General features: G+C 36.5%; 1 protein-coding gene across 1 annotated transcript in view; it reads left to right on the top strand.

Moving 5' to 3' along the window:
* Positions 1-23,853, top strand: part of EIF3H (eukaryotic translation initiation factor 3 subunit H) — a 66,755-nt gene extending 42,902 nt beyond the window's left edge. Inside the window, exons 2-7 of the mRNA XM_026843413.1 lie at positions 6,920-7,087; positions 8,577-8,676; positions 10,069-10,218; positions 18,383-18,503; positions 21,066-21,198; positions 23,594-23,853. Of these exons, the coding sequence (XP_026699214.1) occupies positions 6,931-7,087; positions 8,577-8,676; positions 10,069-10,218; positions 18,383-18,503; positions 21,066-21,198; positions 23,594-23,691 (759 nt within the window). The 5' untranslated portion in view covers positions 6,920-6,930 and the 3' untranslated portion in view covers positions 23,692-23,853. The remainder of the gene's footprint in view (positions 1-6,919; positions 7,088-8,576; positions 8,677-10,068; positions 10,219-18,382; positions 18,504-21,065; positions 21,199-23,593) is intronic.
* The last annotated feature ends 245 nt before the right edge of the window (positions 23,854-24,098 follow it).

Genomic DNA, 24,098 nt, shown 5'->3' with positions numbered 1-24,098 from the left:
GTAGATACATTGATAATATTTTGCAAAGAAAGCGCTTTTACCTGTTAATGTAAACAAGAAAAAAAAAAATCAATGGCCAGTAAAGAAACTTAAGGAAATATTATTCAACTACTTAATTTTTATTTTTTTTTTAAAAGGAGGTGCTTAGTCAGATAGGAGGTTACTCTTAACAATTGGTTTTTGACCATGCTGATTTCTTTTAATGCCTTTAATCCTACTTTGCATTTTAGCAGCTAGAATGACAGTCACTGGACAAAAATTGTATAAGTAAAGCCTTCAAGGTGCTGAAGTTCATGGGAATGCATTCCTAATAGAAAACATTTGATGCTTGCTTTAGGCATTTGATGTTTATTAGGAAATGAGTTAGCATCATCTTGCTTTTTCACAAGGAAAGCTAGAATGAAGTTGTCCAGATGTCATTTTTAGTAGTATAATTTACTGCTGTCATGACAGTGTAGACTGACTGAAACTTTTTTCTTGATAAAGATTTTAATCTTGTATCAAATCCATCTTCAGTCAACATAAGAACAGTAGTGCAGTAAGCCAAATGGATGCTTAGATATGTGTAATATTTAACTGCCATATAGGAGGAGGTTGAGGATTAAGTGGTGAGCGTTTGTAAGATACTGAGAAGATGGAGCTTTCCATATAAATGAGAAAACTACTCCAGATATATGGCAGAATACCCTTGAAATATTTTGCATTTTCTTCTGGCACATGCTTCTTAAAGATCATCAACATAATAGTGAAATTATACTGCTTTCAACTTTAATTGCAAGATGCTATTTTAAAATGCATTTTTTAATTTAAAAATGCTTTTAGACTCAAGTGTTTAAATTTTTCTGGAAGGTAGTAGTATAATGCTTTTTATCCTTTGGAGTAATGTTCCATACTCTAGAAGAGAATTTTGCAAGTTACCTTGACAGTCCTGCCCATCTTCTTTAGGCTATTCTTGAGTCTTGGGTTTGTTTATTTAAAAACAGGATGGATTTCCATTATCTTGAGTATTACACAGAGTTGTGTGGTCAGCAAGACCCCCCCCCCCCCCCCTCCAGCTACTCACAGGTCCTTGTCTGCATAGCTTCTAAGTTTAGAGATCAGGTGCTTTCAGCCTAGTATAGCAGAAGTGCATAAAATAGAGTACTGTTTTGTAACCCTGAGTTGATATTTCAGAGGAGGAAATGAATATTATTGAGGAAGGCAATATTTACTTTTAATTTTTTTCTCCCTGAATAGGAGAATTGTTGAGTTACTAAGGTTGTACATTTGTCTTGGGAGAAGTGTGTGGGGGGGTTGGATTTAGATAAAAATCTGCAAATACATGCATGCATATGTTGCACACTTAAGAAATACATTTCAGTAGTATCTGAAGGCTTTTTCAGATAAAACATTGCCTTTGCTGAAATTCACTGTGAATTCTTGTTTCTCTTTGCCCATCCTTTTAATTTGTATTTTTTAACCAGAATAAGTTGGTTGTGGTACTAATTATATTTGTATCTTCACAATTGGAATTGTTATCAATAGATGCAGTCATTGTGATTCATAGTTTTTTAGACAATTAATTGAGATTGTGTGTGGAGGGAAACGAATTAATCTGTTGTCTCCATAATTCTCTGTGCTTAATTAAATTAAATAAATCAATTTTCTTTCTTTTCAAATGCATACGCTGGCTTCTTGAACTAGCATCTGCTAACTTGTTTTAGTCATTGAAGATACTGTCTGAAGCATACATGTGGTTTGGCAAAGCTTAATATGTATAGAAAAACCAGAATTTTTTGTGCTGCTAAAAAGTACCATGTAGTGTATAGCACTTGTTCAGAATGCATGCTACCACATGGTAGGACTTCAAAAGAGACAAATTATTGCCTTAAAAATACTATCCACATTAGTGGTGGTGCTATAAAAGGAATATTTTAGCTATTTTTCAATATAGTTTGACCAGAATAACGGAAATTTGCCATGTTTATGTTGCTAGTTAAATTCAGAGAAGTGTTAGCACAGAGTCTAGGTGCTGTTTCTTTTGATGGACTTTGTGTCCCTTGGAAAATATGCTCAGTCTTGAGTAAATTTTAGTTAGTGACAACCCTAAGTTTTAGTTCATCTGTCTTCTGCATGCCCCAAGATTCTGTGAGAAAGCAATATTCATTCTCACATACTCCCAGAGAAACTTTTTGAGGAAGCTGGTCAAGGTCTACCTTGTTCTTGAATCAGCGTCCTGCCCTCATGAAGATGTGTAACTTCTTCTGTTTGAGTTCCTAGATTAAAGACAAATTTGTGAAACATGAATCAAGACAAACAATTGTGAAACTGAAGGCTGCTCAGATGTTAGTGGTTCATGGCATAGAGTTGGTTGTGCTACTCCTTTGGTAGTGCTGCCTGTGTCCAGTGTACGCTGCAGCAGGCTGGGTGAGCAGCAGTGTAAAACGAGTCTAGGGCACGTGGTACTGGGTACAAAGTTCTTCCACTTTGGTGGGGCATGGGTTTTTAGGAGACACATTGGTTGCTGCTCTTAAAACCAGATTTCTTAAGGCGTATCAACTTAAAATATGTTTTGGAAATTAAGGCCTTGAGCATCTGAGGTGCCATCCAATGTATTGCCTCCAGGCCATCTTTGATCAGGGTTTCACATGTCATAATATTTACTAGCAGTCTGAATGTGGCCAGGCTGAAATGCATCTCATCTGATGGTAACGATAACTATTGAAGGACTACATTTTGGCAACACATACATTGATATGTGACCTCCCGAGAGCTGTATTTTAATGAATTGTTTATAAAGAAATAAAAATAATACAATTTTAGTGATAACTAAACTAGTATCATATATCAGGTTGTTACAAGAACACTTGTTTTGGAAGCATTTTAGAAATAAGCTGTTATTTCAAGAAGGATGAGAATTTTCCAGTTGTTTGTAAACTCTGGTGTCTTAGGTTTGTTTGCATTTTAAAGCATGGACCTTTTTTTCCTTTTTTCAGTGCCTCAGTTCATGTGACCTATCCTTAAACCAGGTTTTCAAATAGTGAAGTTATTGTCCAAGGATATTTGAAGGTATTTAGAGAACATGTGTGAGTTGTCCCAGTGTTGAATGGGTCATCACATTAGTCTTGCCTTGCCTCTGATTTATTACGTAATTTTGTGTATGTTATTTTCTTACTGGTAAAGTAGGATATATACCACCTATATGGGAATGCCCAGATAAAGTTTCTAATGTTGCCCGTACTTTTTAGAAAAAGAAAAATTGTTTACATTATTTTAGTGTTTTGTTTAATCTTTTGCAACAAGTTTGTTAAAATGCAGTTGAATTCAGGGGGAAAAAATAGTCATCAAACTACTGTAATAGGGTTTACTGTTTTCAGTGAAGGGATTTTGTTAGTTCAGATTCACAGAAGTCAGTCATATGCAGGCAAAACACCCACACTGTACAGTTTTGTACTTTTTCTGCCTTAGACAAATTATAGTAACACTTTCTAGCTGAATTAATCTCCACATTTGTGTGCAAACTAACCAAAAAACCCTAACCCCTTTTATAGGAAAGAGGTTTTGGTTTTGGTGTGTGGTGTTTTTTTGTTTTGTTTTGGTTTTTTTGTTTTTTTGTTTTAGTAATGGCAAAAGAGACCACCTTCTGTTAAAAAAAAAATCCACCTCAGAGCGGTGCTCAAGGGATGCATGATGTCTCTGGAGACAGAGGCTGTGCGTTCTCAATGCAAGAACCACACTGAGAAGTGCAAGGACACTCCTGAACAAATAATTTGCTTAAAAAAATAGGCATGTTGTTTAAATGTGGGGGAGAGGGGAGAAGCATCCTAGTCTGGCTGTTCCCCTGCCCTTTTCCTTGCTCACATCAGTTCTGGGCACTCTCAGACTTAGTGGTGCTTTTTAGTGGCACTTTAGTGGTGTGGCTTGGGAAGGACTATGAATTAAAACAGTGAACTTCTTGTTACAAGAAGTGCATGACCATCCCAAGTCCTAACAGATTGAGGACTGGGTAGAAAGAGAGATCTCTTGCCTACTCTGCTAAACTTCTAGGTAAAAAGGTGATGTGTTCTGCAGGTTGGGCAAAAGATACAAAGAAGCAGTGGTAATGGTATCAACAAAAGCAACTTGGGGGCTGTTACCCATTTGTGCAAATTGGCAGCTGGTTGGAGCTATCTAGCTACTAATACATCTTATAAAATATATATGTTTGGTTAAAAGAGTTTCCATTTCCCCCTGGTGGGGACTGCATCATGTTTTAATTTCTGCAGTTGTTTTCCCAAGGCAGAGATGTTAGCTATTGATGCTTTATTGGTTCTTTGAGATTTTTCCGCTATTGCCTTCATTATCATCTAACTGCTAACAGTCGTGAGAGGAGGAATTGCTGACTTGAAATCTGGATGGCTTTCAGTGAGTCCTTTTTCTTCTAGACAATATTGCTTACATTTATGTTCAGTTACATATTGCTGATTATACTGTGTTTAAGAAAATAAGTTTCCTGCAACTTGGTTACCAGTTACTTCTAGGGTGAATGCTTTTAAGAGCATGATAGACCTTTACTCACGTTTGTAAAAGATCTGCATGTTTTCTTCGGGTATTCCCTCTTTTTAACATTACAGCTCTTAAGGGAGAAATTATGTGAATGGGTCAACCACATGATTTCATAGGAATCTATATTTAAAGTATCTTTTTCCTTCCCATTATTATGTGACCACCTCTACTTTGACAGTGTCCTCAATTACAAGAGAATTTCTACGGCAAGGAGCATTCTAGCTCAGCTATCTAAAAGTCCACCTTTAACTTCATTCTCAAAAATGTTTTATCTCTTTCAGCTGCTTTTAAAAATTCCATTCTAGTTTTTTTGTTTTCATGACTTAATTTGGCTAGAAAGGATCTAACCATAATTTGATGTTTTATTTAGCATGTTGTAGCCCATCATATCAATAGTAAGCCTTACTTGATTTCCACACAGATATGTCTTTGAAAATCTTATTTTAACCAAAATAGATTGTTCTAGCTACATTTAATAAATGGATCCTATGCTTTTTCAATGTGAAATTGTGGCCACAGCAGGAGTCTTTTAGTTTATTCTGGGGGAGGTCTGTGTTCTTTGTTTTAATAGTAAAATTTAGAAATTTACCATCTTCCCCCCAAAAAGCCCCAACAACACCTTTAAGTCCAAGGATGGAGCTTCTTTGCTACCTGCTAAAGCATTGGGGCTGCTGTGTAAGGAGTGTGCTTGAAACTGGCCACTATTTTGGGAAGTTGTGCAATAAAAGTGGGATTTAAATTTATTTTGATCTAGTAAGGGGGAAGGTTTTCATGAAGACTTGAAAACAGTTGTTTGATCAGTTCTACTGTCTGTCCTGAAGAGTCTAGTGGCATCTTTAGATTTGCCTTGGTTTATAGACAGCCAGATGGTGCAGGCCTTTTCTTTGCTTGTATTGTATTACAGGATTTCAGACTGTAGCCTGGATGGTTTAGAGGTATTAGTTTTGGGGTGCTGTATTATCATGGTGTCCTGAATGAAACACATACTGCAAGTAATTTCTATTAAGATATTATGAAATAGAATGCAAGCACCAACATATGCTGGTGGAAAAAGTCTGCAAGGGTTTATATAAACGTATGTAGATTAAAAATACAGTCAGTAAGATATGGCAATATAAAGAAAAGAGCCAGCAGACTGCAGAATATAGTTTGTGCTGTAAGGGTGATAAGTTAGAAAAATATTTGTCCAGTCTTGAAGAATGTCTCTTCATATCTTTAAAGAATATGGTTGGATATTTTTTTTTTTTCCTCTTGAAAGAGTATGAAGAGGGGTCTGAAAACATAGCACATTCTGTTCTCCAATTAATTTGTTGCCTTCGTCTATAATTAATTGCATATTTTCATCTGCACAAGGAGAAGCCTTGAAAAAAAAAAAAAAATGAATGCATAGGAGTGGGTTGTTTTTTATCTTTGTAAATTTTGCAGCTGCAGAAAAAACGTAAGGATTGTGTAGTGTTGTTACATTTGATTTCCCATAGTTGGCTGTGAGCATTGGTTCATCCAATAATCATGCTGAAATCCATTTCATGAAATTTAACCGACAGGTACAGGGTCTGTCTAAAAGGTCTGATAAGTGATAAGATGTGTTGATCTTCTTGATGAGATTGTTAAACATTCCTGAATAGAATTCTGTTCCATCAAGGGAATCTGTTTGAATGAAGCATTTAGTAGAAGCAGAATTTATGCATTGGTACAATGAAACTTCACAGCTCTTGGTGTAAAAAGCCTGACAAAAAATGTTTTCTACTGTTTAAGGTAACTCACTGTATATAAATGTTTGTGTATTGTGTATAATATATACATACATGCATACTTATGCATTTATATACCTCTAAAAAGAAGAAAGTGTTGAAAAACTGAAGATAAATGCAATCAAAACTGACACTTATAGCTTCTCCCTTATACTCTAATACGGAAAACGCAGTTTTACATTGTGAAAGACATAAATAGTTCATCTCCATTCCATATACACATTAAATAAGTCTCCTTTTGATTCTAAAAGTAATCTAATTCTAGGCAGTATTACAGCTTAAATCAGAATATTTCCTTGTTACTAAATGGTGAAATGTTACTGCTTAATGAAACCCAGTGTCAGAATTTTTTTTATGAATGAGCAAGGTAATACACACTGTAAATGACGTGTAACAGTTTGTTGATCACTTTAGCAATTAACTGCAGCTGAAGAAAGTCTGCTTACTCAAGCAAGTCACTCTCATTCTCTGAGGAATCTCTAGATTTTAATAAAGACAGTCCAACAGTGAATAAACAAATGTCTATGCAGTGGCAAAAATGGAAATAATATTAAATACAATTTACTCATTTAACATCAAGCTCTCCCTTGAAATAGTACAGATTGTGTATGTTTACTTTTTAAACATACTTTTATTTAATCTAGTTCAATACCAGATGGAAATGATGCGAAGCCTTCGCCACGTAAACATTGATCATCTTCACGTTGGCTGGTACCAGTCCACGTACTATGGCTCTTTTGTCACTCGTGCCCTCCTGGACTCCCAGTTCAGTTACCAGCATGCAATTGAGGAGTCTGTAGTTCTCATTTACGGTTAGTATGAGGTTTCCTTTATTATTCTTTTCCCCTCTTAATATTATTACTACTATTTTTGTATTCTGTCTTTTGCCTGTAAGAGTAGCCTGGCAGGCCTTTTCGAGTAAATACCAACCCTGTGTCTACGGCAGCCTCAGCAGCAGCTAAGTCTAGACAGGGTTTCCTTCTTTCTGTTTATTTTTCTTGCTATCAGAGCCCTGATGTGTACGTTTTGGAATGCTGGAGTAGCTGCTTCATTTTTATTCCTTCATCTCCCCTCCCTCGTCGAAGGGGCTGGTGGAACATGACCAGATGTCTAACAAACCCTGCTTGCTAGCGTGTCTGGCTCTGTACGTGACTGACCAATCATCGCACGAATTGCCAAGTTTTTTTATACCTCTGACAGAAGCATACAAAACCTGGACTGTTTCTTAGCACAAAGATTTTTTTCTTTTCTGCCTATTTAATGGTGTTTCCTCAAGCTCTCCAGACCAGATGTTCTGTGCTGTATCAGAACCGTAGGCAATTTAACAGCTTTATAGCCTCCCCCTCCCCAAACACTCACAGTTTGCCATATCTGGCAGACTTGCATATAGTTTCCAGCTGAGAAGTAAATGTAACGTCCTGAGTATCTGTCAGAAAAAATACTAATGAATACGATCAATCTTATGAGCTGCCCCAAAATTGTTTCAGTATGTTAACAATTGGATTACAGTAAAGAACAAGTTGTTAAAGTATACTTATATTGGCTGGAAACATTGCATCATCAGACCTTGATGAATTTTCCACTTGTTTCAGTCTATTTTGGTTTTCATTTTATCACCGATTGCTAAAAGTTTTACTGTGTTAAGTTTCAGACAACATGAATGTTAACACAGCTTTTATTCTCATGTTGGCATGCTTCAGCTGTTATCATGCTGCAAGTGTTAAGCTTCTTTGTCCTAGGAATGTAACAGTTTGTTTAGAAAATTTCCCCTTAAATTCAGTAGAGTATGTCAAGGCAAAACTGAGCTTTTTATATACCAGTTACATTGTTATGCACAAAGCAGCAGGGCAACTTGATCTGAATTAGCTTATTGCTACTCTAAAATTATGAATTTTTTGTATGAGATGTAATGAATATTTTGATTTACTGCATAATGACTGGAGGGAAAAATCTTTATTTAAATGAGGTAGCTCTCACATAAGTTACGTGAATGGTTCATATGAAAGAAAAGAAAATGTGAATTAGACCTTTAATGGGGAAATAAAGTTATGAGTAGAATGGGTCTAGATCCCCCCATGTTTTCCGAGTTAAGTTTATTAATTAGCTTCACTGTATGTAGTTGGATGCATTTTACATTTTAATACAATAGGGTTACTTCCACTATAGTCTTTTCTGTGTTGGCTGTCTTAATTTTTTTTTTTTTTAGTAAGGCTAATTTGTTATTTTTCTCCTGTTTGTCAGTCAGATATTTAAAAAAGAGGAAATCTGGGGGTAGTAATAATATGCTTCCTTTAATTATAGATCCCATTAAGACTGCCCAAGGGTCTTTGTCACTAAAGGCATATAGGCTGACTCCCAAACTGATGGAAGTTTGCAAAGAAAAAGACTTCTCTCCAGAAGCGTAAGTAACTTAAAAGAATGTTTTGTCATAGGTTTTGATGAATTATTTGGGAGACGGAAGGGTACGTGGGATGATAAAATACTGTATTTTAAAATCTCATATAATATTGCATGCTGGGGAAATAATAGACATGTACTGATACAGCCAGCTGAGAAGGCATGAAAGTCTGTCTTTGGGCATCTAAATAAGGGCTGAAGTGGTGGAACTTGAACTGATTTTGGAGATGGTCAGTGGGCTGAATGTAATGACCAAGGTGAAGATAGCTGTATCTGGGAACAAAAGACAAAAATATTAAAAAAGGAATGGAGAAAGGGAAATAGCTGGTCTGTCTTTAAGCTCTTCTTTTTTTCCAGAAGGAAAATTGAACAGGTATTCTGGAATAGCTGTTCTTCTGTATTTATTCCAAATTAACTCCCCCATGTAGACACAGTGTTCTGGAGTAAAGTTGGATAATTACTGTTTCAGAAGATTAGCCTCTTGTGATAGATGTAGGCCTTGGCTGTCATGTTTTTCCTCAAACAGTTTGGTGTTCAATGGCAAAAGCATAAGCACTTGTTAAACTTTCTTCGCTGAGGAAAAATGGAATAATTTTATTGCTTGGTGTCTAAACGTAACATTTGCATGATGAACAAACAAGTCTGTGCTTAGTCAAAAAAAAAACCCCAAAACAAACAAACAAACAAAAAAACGGGGAGAGAAGGCAAAAGTTTTTATTCCATAATCTAATACGCATACAAGGAAGTTAAGGATATATTTCCTTAGAAACTTTCAGATAATGTCTTTATTTCCAGATTTTATGAAAAGTGTTACTGTTTATTATAAAGCAGTAGAAATAGTTTTTGTTCTTATTGTAAAAGAAATATACACTGGAAATTTATATTTGATATCCACCATAAAACTTAATTCTTTCAAAACACACCCTATTTTGTCAATCTAATTTTTGGTCGGTAAAAATTTTAATTGTTCAGCTGTTGGTGAAATTATTTTTCATTGTAGCGTTTAAGATTTTAAAGGTATTTCAATGTCATGTGGTGACTAGCTGGTCAATTCTATTTAAGAAACCCTGATGGCAGGGAAATCAGTAGAATATTTTGGAAGGGGCAGAGTTAATCCTGTCAGTACAGTCTTTTGCTGGAGGCTTTTTCATGTAAGTAATGTATTAGCAAGCAAACGGCTGCTTGACTTCGGAGAGTTTTTCCTAGAACAGCTTTTTCTAGTCTTTGTAAATGTGAGTTTTGCCATGCAAATGCTCTCTTACCAAAACTTGATTTTTGTTTGATTGTGGAACTATAAAAATCAAGATATTTCATAAAATTGTCAATTGCTGGAGCAACAAAAAGAACAAGAGAGTTACTGGTTATATGAATAAATATTTTAAAACATTTTTCACAGCTTGAAAAAAGCAAATATTGCTTATGAAAACATGTTTGAAGAAGTGCCCATTGTAATTAAGAATTCATACCTGATCAATGTGATGTTGTGGGAACTGGAAAAGAAATCTGCAGTAGCCGATAGACATGAATTGCTCAGTCTGGCTAGCAGGTAAGTACTTGTTAAAATAATGGATGTATTTTTATTCGCTTTCCCAAACCACAGTTTAACACCTTGGGTGAAATCCCAGCCTCATTACAGTCTGTGGAAGCTTTCCCTTGACTTTTAACAGGGTTAAGACTTTACCCTTCATGTTCTTTTGCTGTAGGAAAAACTGCATGGTGAAACAAAGCATTAGATTCAAGCACTAAATTCAGTCTCTAATCTGCATATACCTGTACTGCATGAAGTGTACAATCTTTTCAGTAGTGTGTATTTTTTAGGAAAATACTGGCATTCAGAAAATTCAGGCAAATAGTTCTGGAAGTAAAAACTGGTTTTGTTAAATATTCTTTAAGTAATTCCATAAATTATTTTAATAATAAAAAAAATCACATTGGTTCTACTTTGGTAGCAGGATTCACTTGAAAATAAAGTAAAAGAATAAAGGCTCTATCTGAGAAACTGGCAAAAATGATCAGACTGATTGTCATGACAGCCAGCATTCATGATGTCAGAAATTGTTTGAATTTCTAGAATGATCTTCTCATATCTAAGAATAACTTCTTCTTGTAGCACTTTCCCCTGGCAATACATTTATGATAACAAAGTAGTCATGACCTCTAGCAGCATGATCAGAAATTTGGTGGTGCTTAAATCTTGCCTAGCACAGTACATATATTAATTAGATTATTAATGAGCTGATCAAAATAACCAGATACACTAAATCATGCAGTATCTTGTTGCATGTTTCTGGGGTGTAACGTGAAGGTATTGTCTGACAAGATTCTGATCCCCTCTGACTGACAACCAAGTTAGCTGAATGCTAATGGCCTCTTTTTCTTTTTTTTTTTTTTTTTTTTTCCCCCACATGCCCCCATCATGTAAGGCTGTTAATGGATCCATATTGCTAGTGGTTCACATATTGCCCAAGTTAGCAGAAATTTTCCACTCTACTTTCTTTACTTGAATTTATGTGGATGTATTGAGGGATCTGATAGCTTTTAGAGAAATTGGTCAAGAGAGAACAGTGTAGGGTTGAACTCTGCCAAGAAATTTACAAGTGTTGCAAGAGATACTTAGTCATTAATTTTGTCTAGTAAATTTGTGACTTTGCACCTTGGAATTAACAAAGTGAAGAATTTTTGACAGGTTGTCAAGTCTACTTGACTTTGCAGGCTTTCTGCCAGGCTCTTTCCTTGGTCAAAGATCACAAAGCTTTTACCATCTGGGGCACTGCATGTAGGAGATGACGGTGATTCATCACGAGCTCTACTGCTTTTCTGTGAAAAGGAGGACCATCATATTTCTCGGTGACCTGACAGCATTGCTCTTGATTGTTTCTCTGGATTTGCTCCTGTAAATATGGTTGGGATTACCCAGCACCCTGAGTCCTAGCATGGGCTACCACTAGTCACATGACACAATTTTGGAAATGGAAATTAAAGAGATCTCAAACCACGGTTGAAGGGGTTTTTTTTATCAGTTTTACATCTTACATAGTAACTGTTCCGTACCACTGCCCTGACTCAAAGTAAAAGATGAGAACTGTACAAATTAATTTCCTTTCTGGAATGACAGTGTTAATAGCATAGTGCAAGACAGGCTTTTGTGTTGGTCCTCTCATATCAGTAAACAGCACGAGAAGTGAACAAATAAAACATGAGCCCAAAAGAAAAAGGAAACTTCACCATTTCTGTTTAGGAATCCTTCACAAGAGGAAAAGAAAAAGGCAAACTTTTTTCTTAGTGAATCAAAGTTTCTTTTCAGTGTGTGTTTTCTTGGAGTAGTGCAGCACTGTTCTTGATGATGACGCAGGTGGAACTGGATTCTTGATAAACATGGTTAAAAGTGCCTTTTCAATTAAGTGTGTTTCTTTGAACTTTACCCAGTGACTGTCCTGTATACCGGCAGCAATTTCTTGAGCTTATTGAAGTCTAAAATTTCCCAATAATGGGGAACTAATTCAACAGATGCATCAGTTTTCAGAGGTTTTTCTGAATTACGTCTCCTGAACTGACTTTCCTGGTGGCATTCTTCTGGCTCACCTGGTGTGTTTGAGAAACTTAAGGTGCTATAGTTTGATTTGAAGGAGATAGTTTTGTAAATAACCCCAGTGGGTTTATTTGGAGGTTTTTGTATGTCTTTAAAATATTTTATAGGTGGTTTTAGTTACCAAGCAGATTACATGAAGTGGTATTTTACATTGGTATAATTCATCAGATGGCAAATGAAAACTTTTTAATGCTCATTTGTTCAAGGTAGAGTGAGTTATACTGTATGCTGAAATATTTAACTAGTTTTTACTTGAATTCAAGAATGAAGATTTCTCTGTCAGAGAATATATTGCCTGAAGTAGGGGAGTTCAGACCCCCACTATTCTAGAGTTTTTATTTTCACTTTGCATTTCCTTATTTTTGTCTGTGAATATTTGTGGCTAAAACATTTCAGATACAAACTTTTAATTTTGGTGCATATCCTTCTTACTTAACTTTGCTGTTGTAGAATTAGTTGGCAGTAACTTTAAGGTTACTTTTTTTTATTTTTAGGGTTTGGTTGGGCTTTTTGGGTTCTCTTTGGGTGTTTTGGGAGCATCCCTTAATCTTCTGAAGCAATGGTTTTGGCAATGTATTTATTTACCCATAGTTCTCTGGAGAGTTTGTTTCATCAAGATTCTCACATGTTCAGCCACCCACCTTGTCTGAGTTTGAAATTGTACCTATTTGAGGTACTTTGTCTGCACCTTCATGTCTTTTCCTTTTGAAATACATTTGTGACAATTGTATAGAGTGTTTTACTTTTGGGGGCATAAATTTGTATTTCTCCTGTGAAATCTGAATTGACTGGTATATTCTAGGGAAGGAAGTTGAAGGCAGAATAACATAAGGCTACAAGTAATAGCAAGTAAAGGCCTTTTGCTCAAACTCCTCCTGCTACCCTTAAGGACCAAAATGTCTTGAAGACCTTGGAGTACTGCCAGTCTTTTGATAGAGACTCAAGAATTAAAACCCTGTCAGATAATGTTCCAGATCTTCAGAGAAATAATTACAACCAACTTTCCCATTCTCATCCATCTCTTCCCTATTCTATTGATGATCTAGTTTAAATTAAAAAAAGCTTTTTTGTGGTCTAGCTTCATAATAGGGTTGTTCTATAATATCTCAATTTGTCTCAAGCAATTTTTCTAATAGTGTGCGTCAGTAGAAGCAAACATGTGCTGAACATTTACTGCAGTAACATCTACTTGGCAGATATATTTTTCAAACATCAGATGCAGTGTTTTTGCAAAAGTGACATAAGGAGGGTTACTTTAGCTTTTGAAAACAATACTAACCTTTATACATTGTACTGCTTATTCAAAAATCTCAATGTACTTAACGGATTATTAAGATAATTATGAAAATCTCTAATTTGCAGATGGGGAAAGCTGACAGAGAGGGTAAATGTGTTGCCCAAAGGCACACATCAAAGTTGAAATATAGAAAAGGGAATGGAGCTCAAGACTCCTGACTTACATATCTCATTCAAACAAAATCCTCTTAAAAAGAGCACAGGTTGAACTCAGGCTGAAATGCTGAGACGTAAACAAGTTCTGCTAAGTGGTGGGAATGTTCCTTAGAAATATTTAATCAAAAAGATGTGCTTTACCCAGCAGTACTTCTCTAATCCACCCAAAGCTGTTCCCACCAGGAGGAGAAACACTGCACAGAGTGGCACCTTTCCTGAAAAACTGTGACTCTGAGAGAGGGGCCTCAGTAGAGCTGATGGGAAGTGGAAAAACGAGCAGCAGATACAGCGCTTTTTTTTTATGCTTCCTCTTGCTGTTCTTATCTTCCTTAGCAAGGGTACAAGCAAATTAAAATGAAATAAATAAGGGCATCCATTTATGGTGATTGTAGGCAAGTTTAGGGGCCATCTTTTTTGGACACCTTCAGCTTCAGAATTGTTATTCCACAAAATGAGGTGTCTAAGTACAGCACAGGAATTCAGATTTTGGAGGCTGGGTGCTTCTGCTCTGTCACACGGTCCAGTGCAGGTAGGTGGGCTTCTCCAAAAGTGCAAGCTGAGGCCCACGAGCTGTGTGTAGAGACATGGGAAGCTGAGAGAAATGTGAAGTGCCGCCTTTCTTTAAAGCTTTGGTGCCTGACTTGAGACTGTGTTCTGGGTGTTTCAGGCCTTTAGTGAGTGTATGTCTGGAGTCCTTTCCTGATTAAAGATGCTGAAGTAAATGTGGACTTCATGTGTAGTTCCCCATTATGAATCCTACAGAAGCGAAGCCAGTTTGAGGTTCCAGCCATAGCTGCTTACATCATTCCTCCCCACTACCCCCATTTCCTCTCTACACCCCTCTCACCCTCAAAGATTTTTATTCCCTCATCTGTTTCAGAATATGGCTGTACAGATAGCTTTGTGGAACAGTCTGGTGGAAAAAGTCAGGCTCCCACTCTTGCAGCCTTTTGCTCAGCCTCCCTTAAAAAAAAAAATTTAAAAAAAAATTCCAACAGAGGGTGTTTTTGCATTTACAGTAGACTATTTCACTGAAAGCATTTGAAGTGTGCCCACGCAAACAGCTGAATCCATACAGCTGAGAGTGCTGTAATCCTTGGGCAAAGAGGGAGAGAGAAGCAGGAAGATGCTGATGCTGGAACCTCTTAAACTGGCTTTGCTGGCAGCAGAAAACTGCACCTTTGCTCTCCTTAAAATATATCCTCAAAGGGAGCCTCTGGTGGTACAAGCATTACCTCAGGAAGAGGGGGACTTACATTCAGGTCTCTTAGCCAGATCTGTATCCTAACAGAGTGTCCTCATGTAGTGAGTGATCTGTGAGTTTAGTGGATCTATAGTTGTTGCTTTCTCCTTTTGTGGGTGCTAATGAGTCAAATGCAAGGCTCACCAGCAGGAAGAACAAGACAGAAAGGATCATGACTGTTTTTTACAGATTAGGCTACTCTGTTCATGGGTTTCTACTTCTCACCCTCAGAATCATTTGACCTTTGTGTTTGATAATTGATAAACAAGGAATCAGAACCATATATCAAGGACTTGATTTTATATCTGCCCTTTTGGGTAAAGGATTATACCCCAAAAAATTCACAGCACAAGAAATTGCTTTGCAGGCTATACTTTCTAGTTTTGTTTTTTTCTACAGTTTGTATATGTTTGTACTTTTTTGGCATTTTTGGTTGTCATCCAAGCTACAGGTGAGTGATCTTAAAAACAATTCTGGTGAAGAAGTGCTCTCATTAGATTATTTCCTCATTAGGTGTGTAAGAATCCATGTCAGGTATTTTTTGACTGTCCTAACTGCAGGAGAGACTCCATTCTGTTTTTTCCCCCTTTATTATCTGTATTGCTCCCCTGCCATCCCACAGTCCGCATGTGTGGACTTTCTGATGCTCAGTATGGTAGCAGTTCTGCAGCTGCTATTTTTCTCCCACAAAGATTCATTGATAGCTGAGGTGTTCTCTGGTGCTATCTGAAGGTGGAGCGATGTATTTCAGTTATGTTCAAGAGTGTGCTCAGATCATCACCACTAGGTGATCTCAGACCTGACTCATTTCACATGAAACTAAACTGAAAATAGGCTTTAGGAGCACTTGCTGTGCTTCAGCTGCTAATGGTTATCTGAAGATCACCGGACCACGTCAGAACTAGTGATAAGAAATCCCCCTGAAACACAGGTAGTGTGGACATTGCTTTGTCAGTACCAGCTATTTTGCTTTATAGATCTGTTGCTGTTGGTCTACACTATGGTAATCTAAATGTAAACTCAGTTTAATTGACTCTGCTGAATCAGCTGACTGAAACACTTCCATTGAAAATGCCATTTCTTTATTACTTATGCTATCAGAAGAACAACAAATGCAAGTGCTGAGCTCCACATTGTTTACATTTGACTGTCAAAGCCTTGTAGGAAAGTGAATCTTAATGGGGATGTGAGCAGCATTTACTGGCACCTCCTTTTTAAAATTTTTTTATTTTTAACGTTTTTAGTTGCACTGATGTGCCAGGGCATTTAGGTACCTAGCAGTGTGATCTTTGAGATCTGCTGTAGGGGAGTGCACAAGGTAAGGAGGTGTCTGAGAGAGACTTTGGGACAAGTAAGTGTATGCTGAGTCTTATGGGCTGAAGCAATGTGGTTTGATTTCCTAAATCTCACCAGAATAAACTTCAGCTGAAGAAAGCTTGTTTAAACATTGTATATATACATTTTTACAAATGTCTTCCTATTGGTCTTTCTATTTTTTTTAAGAGATGGAGCAAAAAGGAGTATCAGCCATATGAGAAGTGGGGAAAAAGCTGGTCCTGTATTTACAGCTTACTTATCACTTCATGTCTCAGTTCACATCTGCTTAAGTTATCTCGTTTTTAGCTTTTTGGTTCCCTGGCAATGAGAGCAAACACTATATTACTGCAACTTCTAACAATAACTCTCTGTTTCTCTATTCTGCTGTACTACACTGGTCCCAAAGAGATTCGCATAAAATCATTCTTTGTAATGAGCTATATTTCATATGGACACTATCTGTAAATTAATTATGTATTCCTGATGTCCACATACCCTACAAGACTATTAGTGTGTACCTACATAGGCATTTCTGATAATATCCAGTTCTAACACAAACTGTATAATATAAACTCTATAAAAAACTGAAAATATGCACACCCCTAGCCATGGCAATATTCCACAGTTCCAAATGTCGTGTGCTTGAAATGTTCAACCAAAAAAAACCCCAAGAAGTTTAAAAATAATTATTATAGTGGCGCCTTTCTTGCTGCTGTGTAGCTGAAGACCTCCTCACCATCTGCCCCTGTATGCAACTGAGATTTAAAACTCTGGCTTGTAAATAAATTGTGCTCTGAAGTTACTGATACAACCTTTTGTTCAGTGAGCAGGCAGTTCAGCTAGTGAAAAAACTGTCCTAGTACTCAGAAGTAAGGGTGTCTTTAGCTGCATTCTCTCTATGCAAGTATACTCTAGTGCCTCAGTACATTATCAGCTTCTATCTCCAGCTATGAGTTCTATGGATTTGGGGAATAATTTACACTTGGAAAGGGATGTGTGTAGTATTACGTTGTGGCTCCCTTTTCACTTTGTGCCTGTCTCTTCCAGTTTGTTTCCCTAGTGCATAGGCTGTAGGATGGTGGGAATGCAGTGTAAAAAACAGAAAGAATATCAGATAACGTGGAGAAGCAAACATTTTATTTGAAAGAAACTCTCATGAACAGTAGTGGATTTCATTTGAGGAGAAGGATGGAGTTTAGCGTTTTGAGTCATTGGTTTTCAGCCAAGGACTGGGTAAGGCTTAGATCAGAGCTAACAAACTAGGTTCTGATCAGATGGATCAACAGAGAGCAGTAAGTATCCTTCTTTTACTGCACTACCCTGTAAACACAATTCAGGATGAATACTGTCTCCATGGGCACCAACCTAAAAACTTCCAAAACTTTAACTTGGAAGCTATACCTTAAGTTGAGCATTCCTGCAAAATACTGAATCCACTGCTAAAAATGGTTACAATAAAACTTGTTTAACAGACTGCATTTGTCTGGCCAAGGCAATAGATCGCGTAACTGGAACTGGACGCACCCAGCCTAGCAGCTTCCATGTTGCCTATGGTATGGAATGTGGAGCTGGCTGGACTGGATGCAACACTCCCTCTCAACAACTAAGATCAAGTGATGTCTGCTGAACTTCCAGGCGTGGTTTGATAGACTAGTTAATGAGATGGAGTTCTGAAGAGTATTTAACTATCCCTGCAGAGGGATAGTTAAATATTTATGAAAAATCTAGTAGAAATTTGAAACCAAACTCTTTCAACACAACTCCTGGAACATTTTTCAGGGTTACATGTCAGAAAAGCATCATACTTTTTCTGTTCGACCTGCATCTGTAATATCAGTAAACTCACATAAGGTATTGTTTTTTCATAACTGTGGGGTTCCCTGCAAAGACTAAAACACTTAAATACGCTATTTGCAGTGTGGCAAAGATGCTAGTTGAGAAGATGCCATGTAAATTATCATCAAATAAATATATGAACAGAGATAACCAGGAACATAAAAATTTGCAAACTGTGCAATTAGTGTAGAAATGCTGGTCAAATGTCTTGAAATGAATTTTAAATAGTTTTAAAATAAATTCAATCTTTCATGAATGTTTCTTGTATTTCAGTAATCATCTAGGGAAGAGTCTGCAGCTGCTGATGGACAGAGTGGATGAGATGAGCCAAGATATAGTTAAATACAATACCTACCTGAGGAATGTAAGCAAACAGCAGCAGCAGAAACACCAGGTTAGTAACATGGAAAACCTGAATGAAAGGATTTTTTTTCCCCAAATATGGTTTGTATGGTGTTAACTAAGACAGATGTATTTGGTTCTAGTCGAAATAAAATTCTTACAGAAACATATCCACTAAGTAGATTTAAAATGTGCTAGTCAGTGGAGAATTATCAAATGGATTCACTTCTGCTGACATGTAGTATGGATTGGTCTTACTTTGCTATTTTACGTGTTTGTTAGGGACTTATGATAAGCCAAAATAATCGATAAAAATGCTGTGGACACAGGAATTAGAGGTTTAGTAAATGAAATGAAATAGCTGAAACTACAAGTGGATTGTTCCAAAACAAATAATCTTTTAATACCATCAAATGTAGTCCTGCATCTAGAAATAAACAGTCCATATTTAAGAGAGCGGACTGTTCTCTGTTTGGAAATTATATTTTAGTCATGTTTTGTATCATTAGATAGTGATATTGATCAAGTGATGCTGACTTTTAATTCCTGATGCCAGAAATCCTCTTTAAAATCCAAAATAGTCTGATTAGAGAATACTGAGAATGTGGAGACCGGCTCTAGGTGGCCCTGCGTGAGCAGAAGGGGTTGGACAAGGTGACCTTCAGAGGTGTCTTCCAATATCAACAGTTCTGTGATTTGGAGACGATATTACTTCATTTGCTGTTGCTGCATTTGATAAAGCAATGCTATGTCTAATTATAAAAGAATGCTGGTAAATTGGAAAAAAGCACTATGAGAATGATTTAAAAGCATGGAAAGCAGCTCTTAGTGATTGTAATTCACTTCATGTGATAAATTAAGTTAATGAGTGACTTGCTTACTCAAGAAGTACCTGCATGAAAAATAAATTTGAACTCTAATCTAACAGACAGATATGACAAGATTCAATATCGGCCAACTGAAAATGGGCCAGGCCACTTTAAAGATAAAATATTGCAGATATTGCTACACAAAGTAGCTAATTATTAAAAAGAGCACCTGTAGTTCATGTGAAACGCTTCATCACTGACTATTAAAATCAAAATTGGCTTTTTTCAGATAAGTAAAGTGTGTCTTGAACTGGGAATGCTTTAGGGAAGCAGTACATGATCAGTCGTCTCTCCTGTCTTTGTAATTCCCGAGGACATAAAAACATCATGCATGTTATCTTTACAAAATTTATTTTCCTTTGCTGCCTAATTTGAATAGAAAGATGGCATCCACTTCAAAGGCTTTTGTTAATAACAAGGGCATTTATTTATTTTGAAAAGTAGAGCAAAGTAGGTTCCATGGTGTCTCACTTAATTTCTTTACTAACTATAGCTGCTTTAGTAGTGGCTCATTGCAGCATAGTTAGTGGTCTTAACTTCATTTTTAAAATGGAGCAATTGTGATTAAGAGCAAGCCGTTTCAATAGAGAATAATAGGCAGACTGCTGAGAAGTGAATGGAGTAATGCAAAGAAAGAAGAAACTACATGCAATTCACATACAAATATGGGCATTTAAGATTTTATTTTTAACATTGTCCAAAAACATGTATTTGTCACTACTGGAAAAAAAAAAAACAAACTTCATTTGAGTATGCCACCAAGTATGAACTGTTTTCAGACTCTTATGCACAGATACATATAAGTAAGGGAGAGAAAACACCCTGTACTCTTTGGCCTGTTTATTTTAAAAAATTTTATATGTTGAATATGAGGGCTTCGATAGACAAACCTTACACCTAATTCCTGGCTGTGACATAGAGCATAAAATGTCACATACATATTTTTGAATGTATGTACTTCTGCAAGAAGTTTATCCAATAACCAAGAAATGGTCTACCTTAATTTTTAGAAAGTTTGAGTAATTTACATGGCAAAGGGATGGGTTGAAAACAAATATCTTCTGGTTTTGTTTGGTTTTTTATTTTACAGCAGAAGAGTTTCTACAAACTGCTACTCTAGTATAGCCTCTGGTAACCCACAAAGAAATTACATCAAAGCAGAATATCTAAATAACTGGAATGGAGAAATAAACCACTATGGTTTGTTTCAGCACCTCTTTGCTCTCCGTCTAGAGTTAATATCTTTTGGCTTAAAATACCTTGTTTAATCAAGTTCTCTTTCCCTTTCCTATTAATATTGTTTTGACCTTTAACTTGCAGAAAAATGAGTATTTCTGGTTTGTATAACTATATGATGTAATGGCTTCTCATACCTACATATTCCAACTTCATTTTCTGTTTTTGCACGGGGAAATGGAGGCCTTTATCTACCATGCTGTATTCTTTCTATCAGATACAGTATTTATCTCTATTAAAAAACTTTAAAAATTAACCCCACCACCTCAGTACCACATAATTTTCCGGTGGCTCACCTACTTAAGGGGAGAGGGGTGGAGGATGAGGAACACTTGTTACCAGCAAATTGAAATAAACTGTGAATTGCATATGCATTATTTGAAATAAACTAAATTGCATTTTAAAAGTATATTTTAAAAAATAGCTGATGGTTAGGTAAAGAATATCTGAGAAGAAGAAACTTTTGCTGCTTTGGAAGTCCTGTTGCATTCTGTTTGCTTTATTTTCAGTACCAGCAGAGACGTCAGCAAGAAAATATACAACGTCAAAGCCGAGGAGAAGCCCCTCTTCCTGAGGAGGATATCAATAAACTTTTTAAACCACCACAGCCTCCTCCAAGAATGGAGTCACTCCTTATCGCAGGTAATGTGCTAGCAGCCTCCTTAACTCATTGTTTCATGTGCAAATGCTAGCCGGGGAAAAAAGTGGAAACATCTTAATTTTTCATTACCTTTGCCATTATGGTGTGATATTTAGGCATTGGTAGTATTCCAAATACTGTCCTTCATTTGGTCAAAGGCAGTAGTTTCAACCTTTGATCTACAGTGTCTGAAGTATTAAAAAACCCCACTAAAACCCCAGCCTTATTACTAGTAGGCAGTCCATGCCTCTGTTAGAAAGTAAGCTTCTACACATAGAAGAATTTTAAACTATCTAGGTAAGTAACAGAGGCATTTACCCACGCAGATATGAACATATGTAATTTTTTGAAATCAAGCCACTATGTTTAACTAGAATGTCTTCATAAAGCTTCAGACTTGATGTATGGAGACTTTCTCCCATGGTACCTAGCTCCTGCTTCACCATCTGTGCCTCCTGGGTTGATGGGAAAGGGCAGGAGCAGCAGCCAGAGCCTCTTCCTGGCTCCATTCTGAAAGGGTGAAATGGGATTTTAAAGGAGAGCTGGAGAAGTGCCCCATAGAGCAGGTTTTCAGCACAAATGTGTGTAGTGACTACTGCAGCCAGTAAGCTGTTCCCTGCACTCATACCCCAGCTCTTCCCTCAACTCTAGAAGTTAGGGGGCTGTACAGAGAAGAGGCCAGGAATAAGCTGTTTGGGCTAAAACTACTGATTCTGAGAAGAACAGTTGTCTGCAGCCCTGAGTTACTGGTAACATCACTAGGTGTTGAACTGTTGCAGCAGCTGAGAAGATTTTACTTTTAATTTCACATAGAATTGGGACAATTTCTTTGATTTCTACAGACAGAGTTTTAGGGAAACTGTCCCCATCTTCCTGTACCCCAAGGTGAATGAAAATGTAAATGGGAACAAAGCATAGTTATAGGTCCCAGCCCCCCAGTTTCTTCATTTCACTGGTATGTTGCAGTATGTAGCTGCAGTTTGGTATCTGGGACCTCGCAATGGCAACAGAGAGCAGAAAACCTGGATGCTCTGATAAGCAATCTAAATTTGTAAAATGTAATGAGAAAGTAAATTCTTTAACTATAGCAAGCTTTTTGGATCAGTTAGTTATCACCTTGTTTTGTACAGAGAGAAAGTTAAGCCAAATTCCTAGTAATTTAGTGTACAGAAAAGAGTGACCAAAAAAAAAAATTAAGTCTGAACTACCATTCAGATTTTGGAGGGACCAAGAGATTATTATTTTAATATTAATACTGTATATCATTGCTCATAAGTGCTGCTTTTAGAAGAAATAACGTTCTTGATTTATTATTTCTTCCAGACTCTTCAAAAAAACTATTGTTTTGTTAGTTTTTACCAGTTAATGGATCCTAGCAGCATTAAAGTATTTAAACATTCAGCTTTAGCATAGCTTAAAAATGCAACAGAAGTGTGTATGTGTGTACACATGTGTTTTATGAAGCGATAGCTTAGGATGAATCATCTCTTAAAAGAGGAGGAATTGCAAACTATTACACTTAAAGGAAAAAACAGTTTTCAGCCAAAGCACTCTCTTTGTTTGTTCTTTTACCATAGTCAGGGGAAGAATTGAAAGCATCCACTTCAACTTGGATGAGGTAAAGTTTGTGGATAAAGAATAAAACTTAGCTCTTTTGTCTCTGAGGCATTTAAAAACTTTTCAAACAGAGCATTAAATTGAGAGTTTATTGGCCTTCTAAACAGTCTTAATTTTGATTAAACTAGCTTTATGTTTTGCTATTCCTAGTTAACAAGGGAAATAACTTGTAGCAGTACGTGTATAAAAATGTTTTGATGGGCATGTTTGATTTGTAAAGCACTGACAAGTCTTCATACCCTGATGACTTTTGAGATAGCTAATAAAGTGAAATACTAGGTGGAAAAAAAGTCTAGCAAAGTGTCAAACAGGAGTACCACAATTTTCAATCTGCTACTGAAAAATATTTGTTACAAATATTTTAATAGGGACAGCAGATGCGTGAGAACAGAATTGAAATTCAGTCTTGTAGTTTTTTTATAGCAACCAAATCAAACAGTTAATGTCATTAAGCTTCCAATACAGCAGCAAGAATTGTTTATTCTTTTTATTGCCATAGGTCTTTTCAGAAATTGTACATAATAGAATTGTCGAAGAATTAAGGGGCTTTTTGAGCATACCAGTTTATCTATTCTGCTAATCTAGTTTCTTCTTCTCAAACCTATTTGTGGGTACTGAAAATGTAAAATCCCTAAGTGCAGAGTAGTTGAGCTGTTTTGGTTGCTTCTCTGTATAAATCCTGAATGATTCATGCACATTTAGCTTTTTAAAAACAATGTTCTAGGATGTCTTTCTGAATTTCAAAACTAACAAAGGTTTATTCTTCTTTTCTATTGACAGGTCAAATTAATACCTACTGCCAGAATATTAAGGAGTTCAACGCACAGAACCTGGGCAAGCTTTTCATGGCTCAGGCTCTCCAAGATTACAACAACTGAAGAAACTTTGCTGTAGCCCTCAACAGGAAAAGTTATTTACAGTTTAAACCGTTCATGATCCTCTTGAAAATTTAGTGTACTGGGAAAAGGGTCTTGTAAAACAGTCACCTTGGTTTGTGTAGAATTCTCCTGTAAGGAAAATAAAGGCAAATTTTAATGATATTTTAGTGTTTCCTTATTTGTTGGCCCTATTGGACTGGAATTTTTTGTGGTCACTCAGGTTTTCTAAATGTTTGGCAGTTATTCGTGTTTAGTCATAGCAAATAATACAGGTTTTATTTAAGTTGGAATCTGAAATTAAAAAAAAAAATCACAAATGTTCAGTATAGCTGAGTTCACAGAAGAAATTTAAGATTTCCCAGTCTTGAGAACTTACAACCATAAAGTGCTAAGTCGCTTGGAGCAGT

The sequence above is a fragment of the Athene cunicularia genome (genome assembly GCF_003259725.1).
Source record: "Athene cunicularia isolate RWA chromosome 2 unlocalized genomic scaffold, athCun1 chr2_part1, whole genome shotgun sequence".
Taxonomy (NCBI): Eukaryota; Metazoa; Chordata; class Aves; order Strigiformes; family Strigidae; genus Athene; species Athene cunicularia.
The sequence above is the reverse complement of the archived record's forward strand: the minus strand, read 5'-3'. Positions and strand labels throughout refer to the sequence as shown.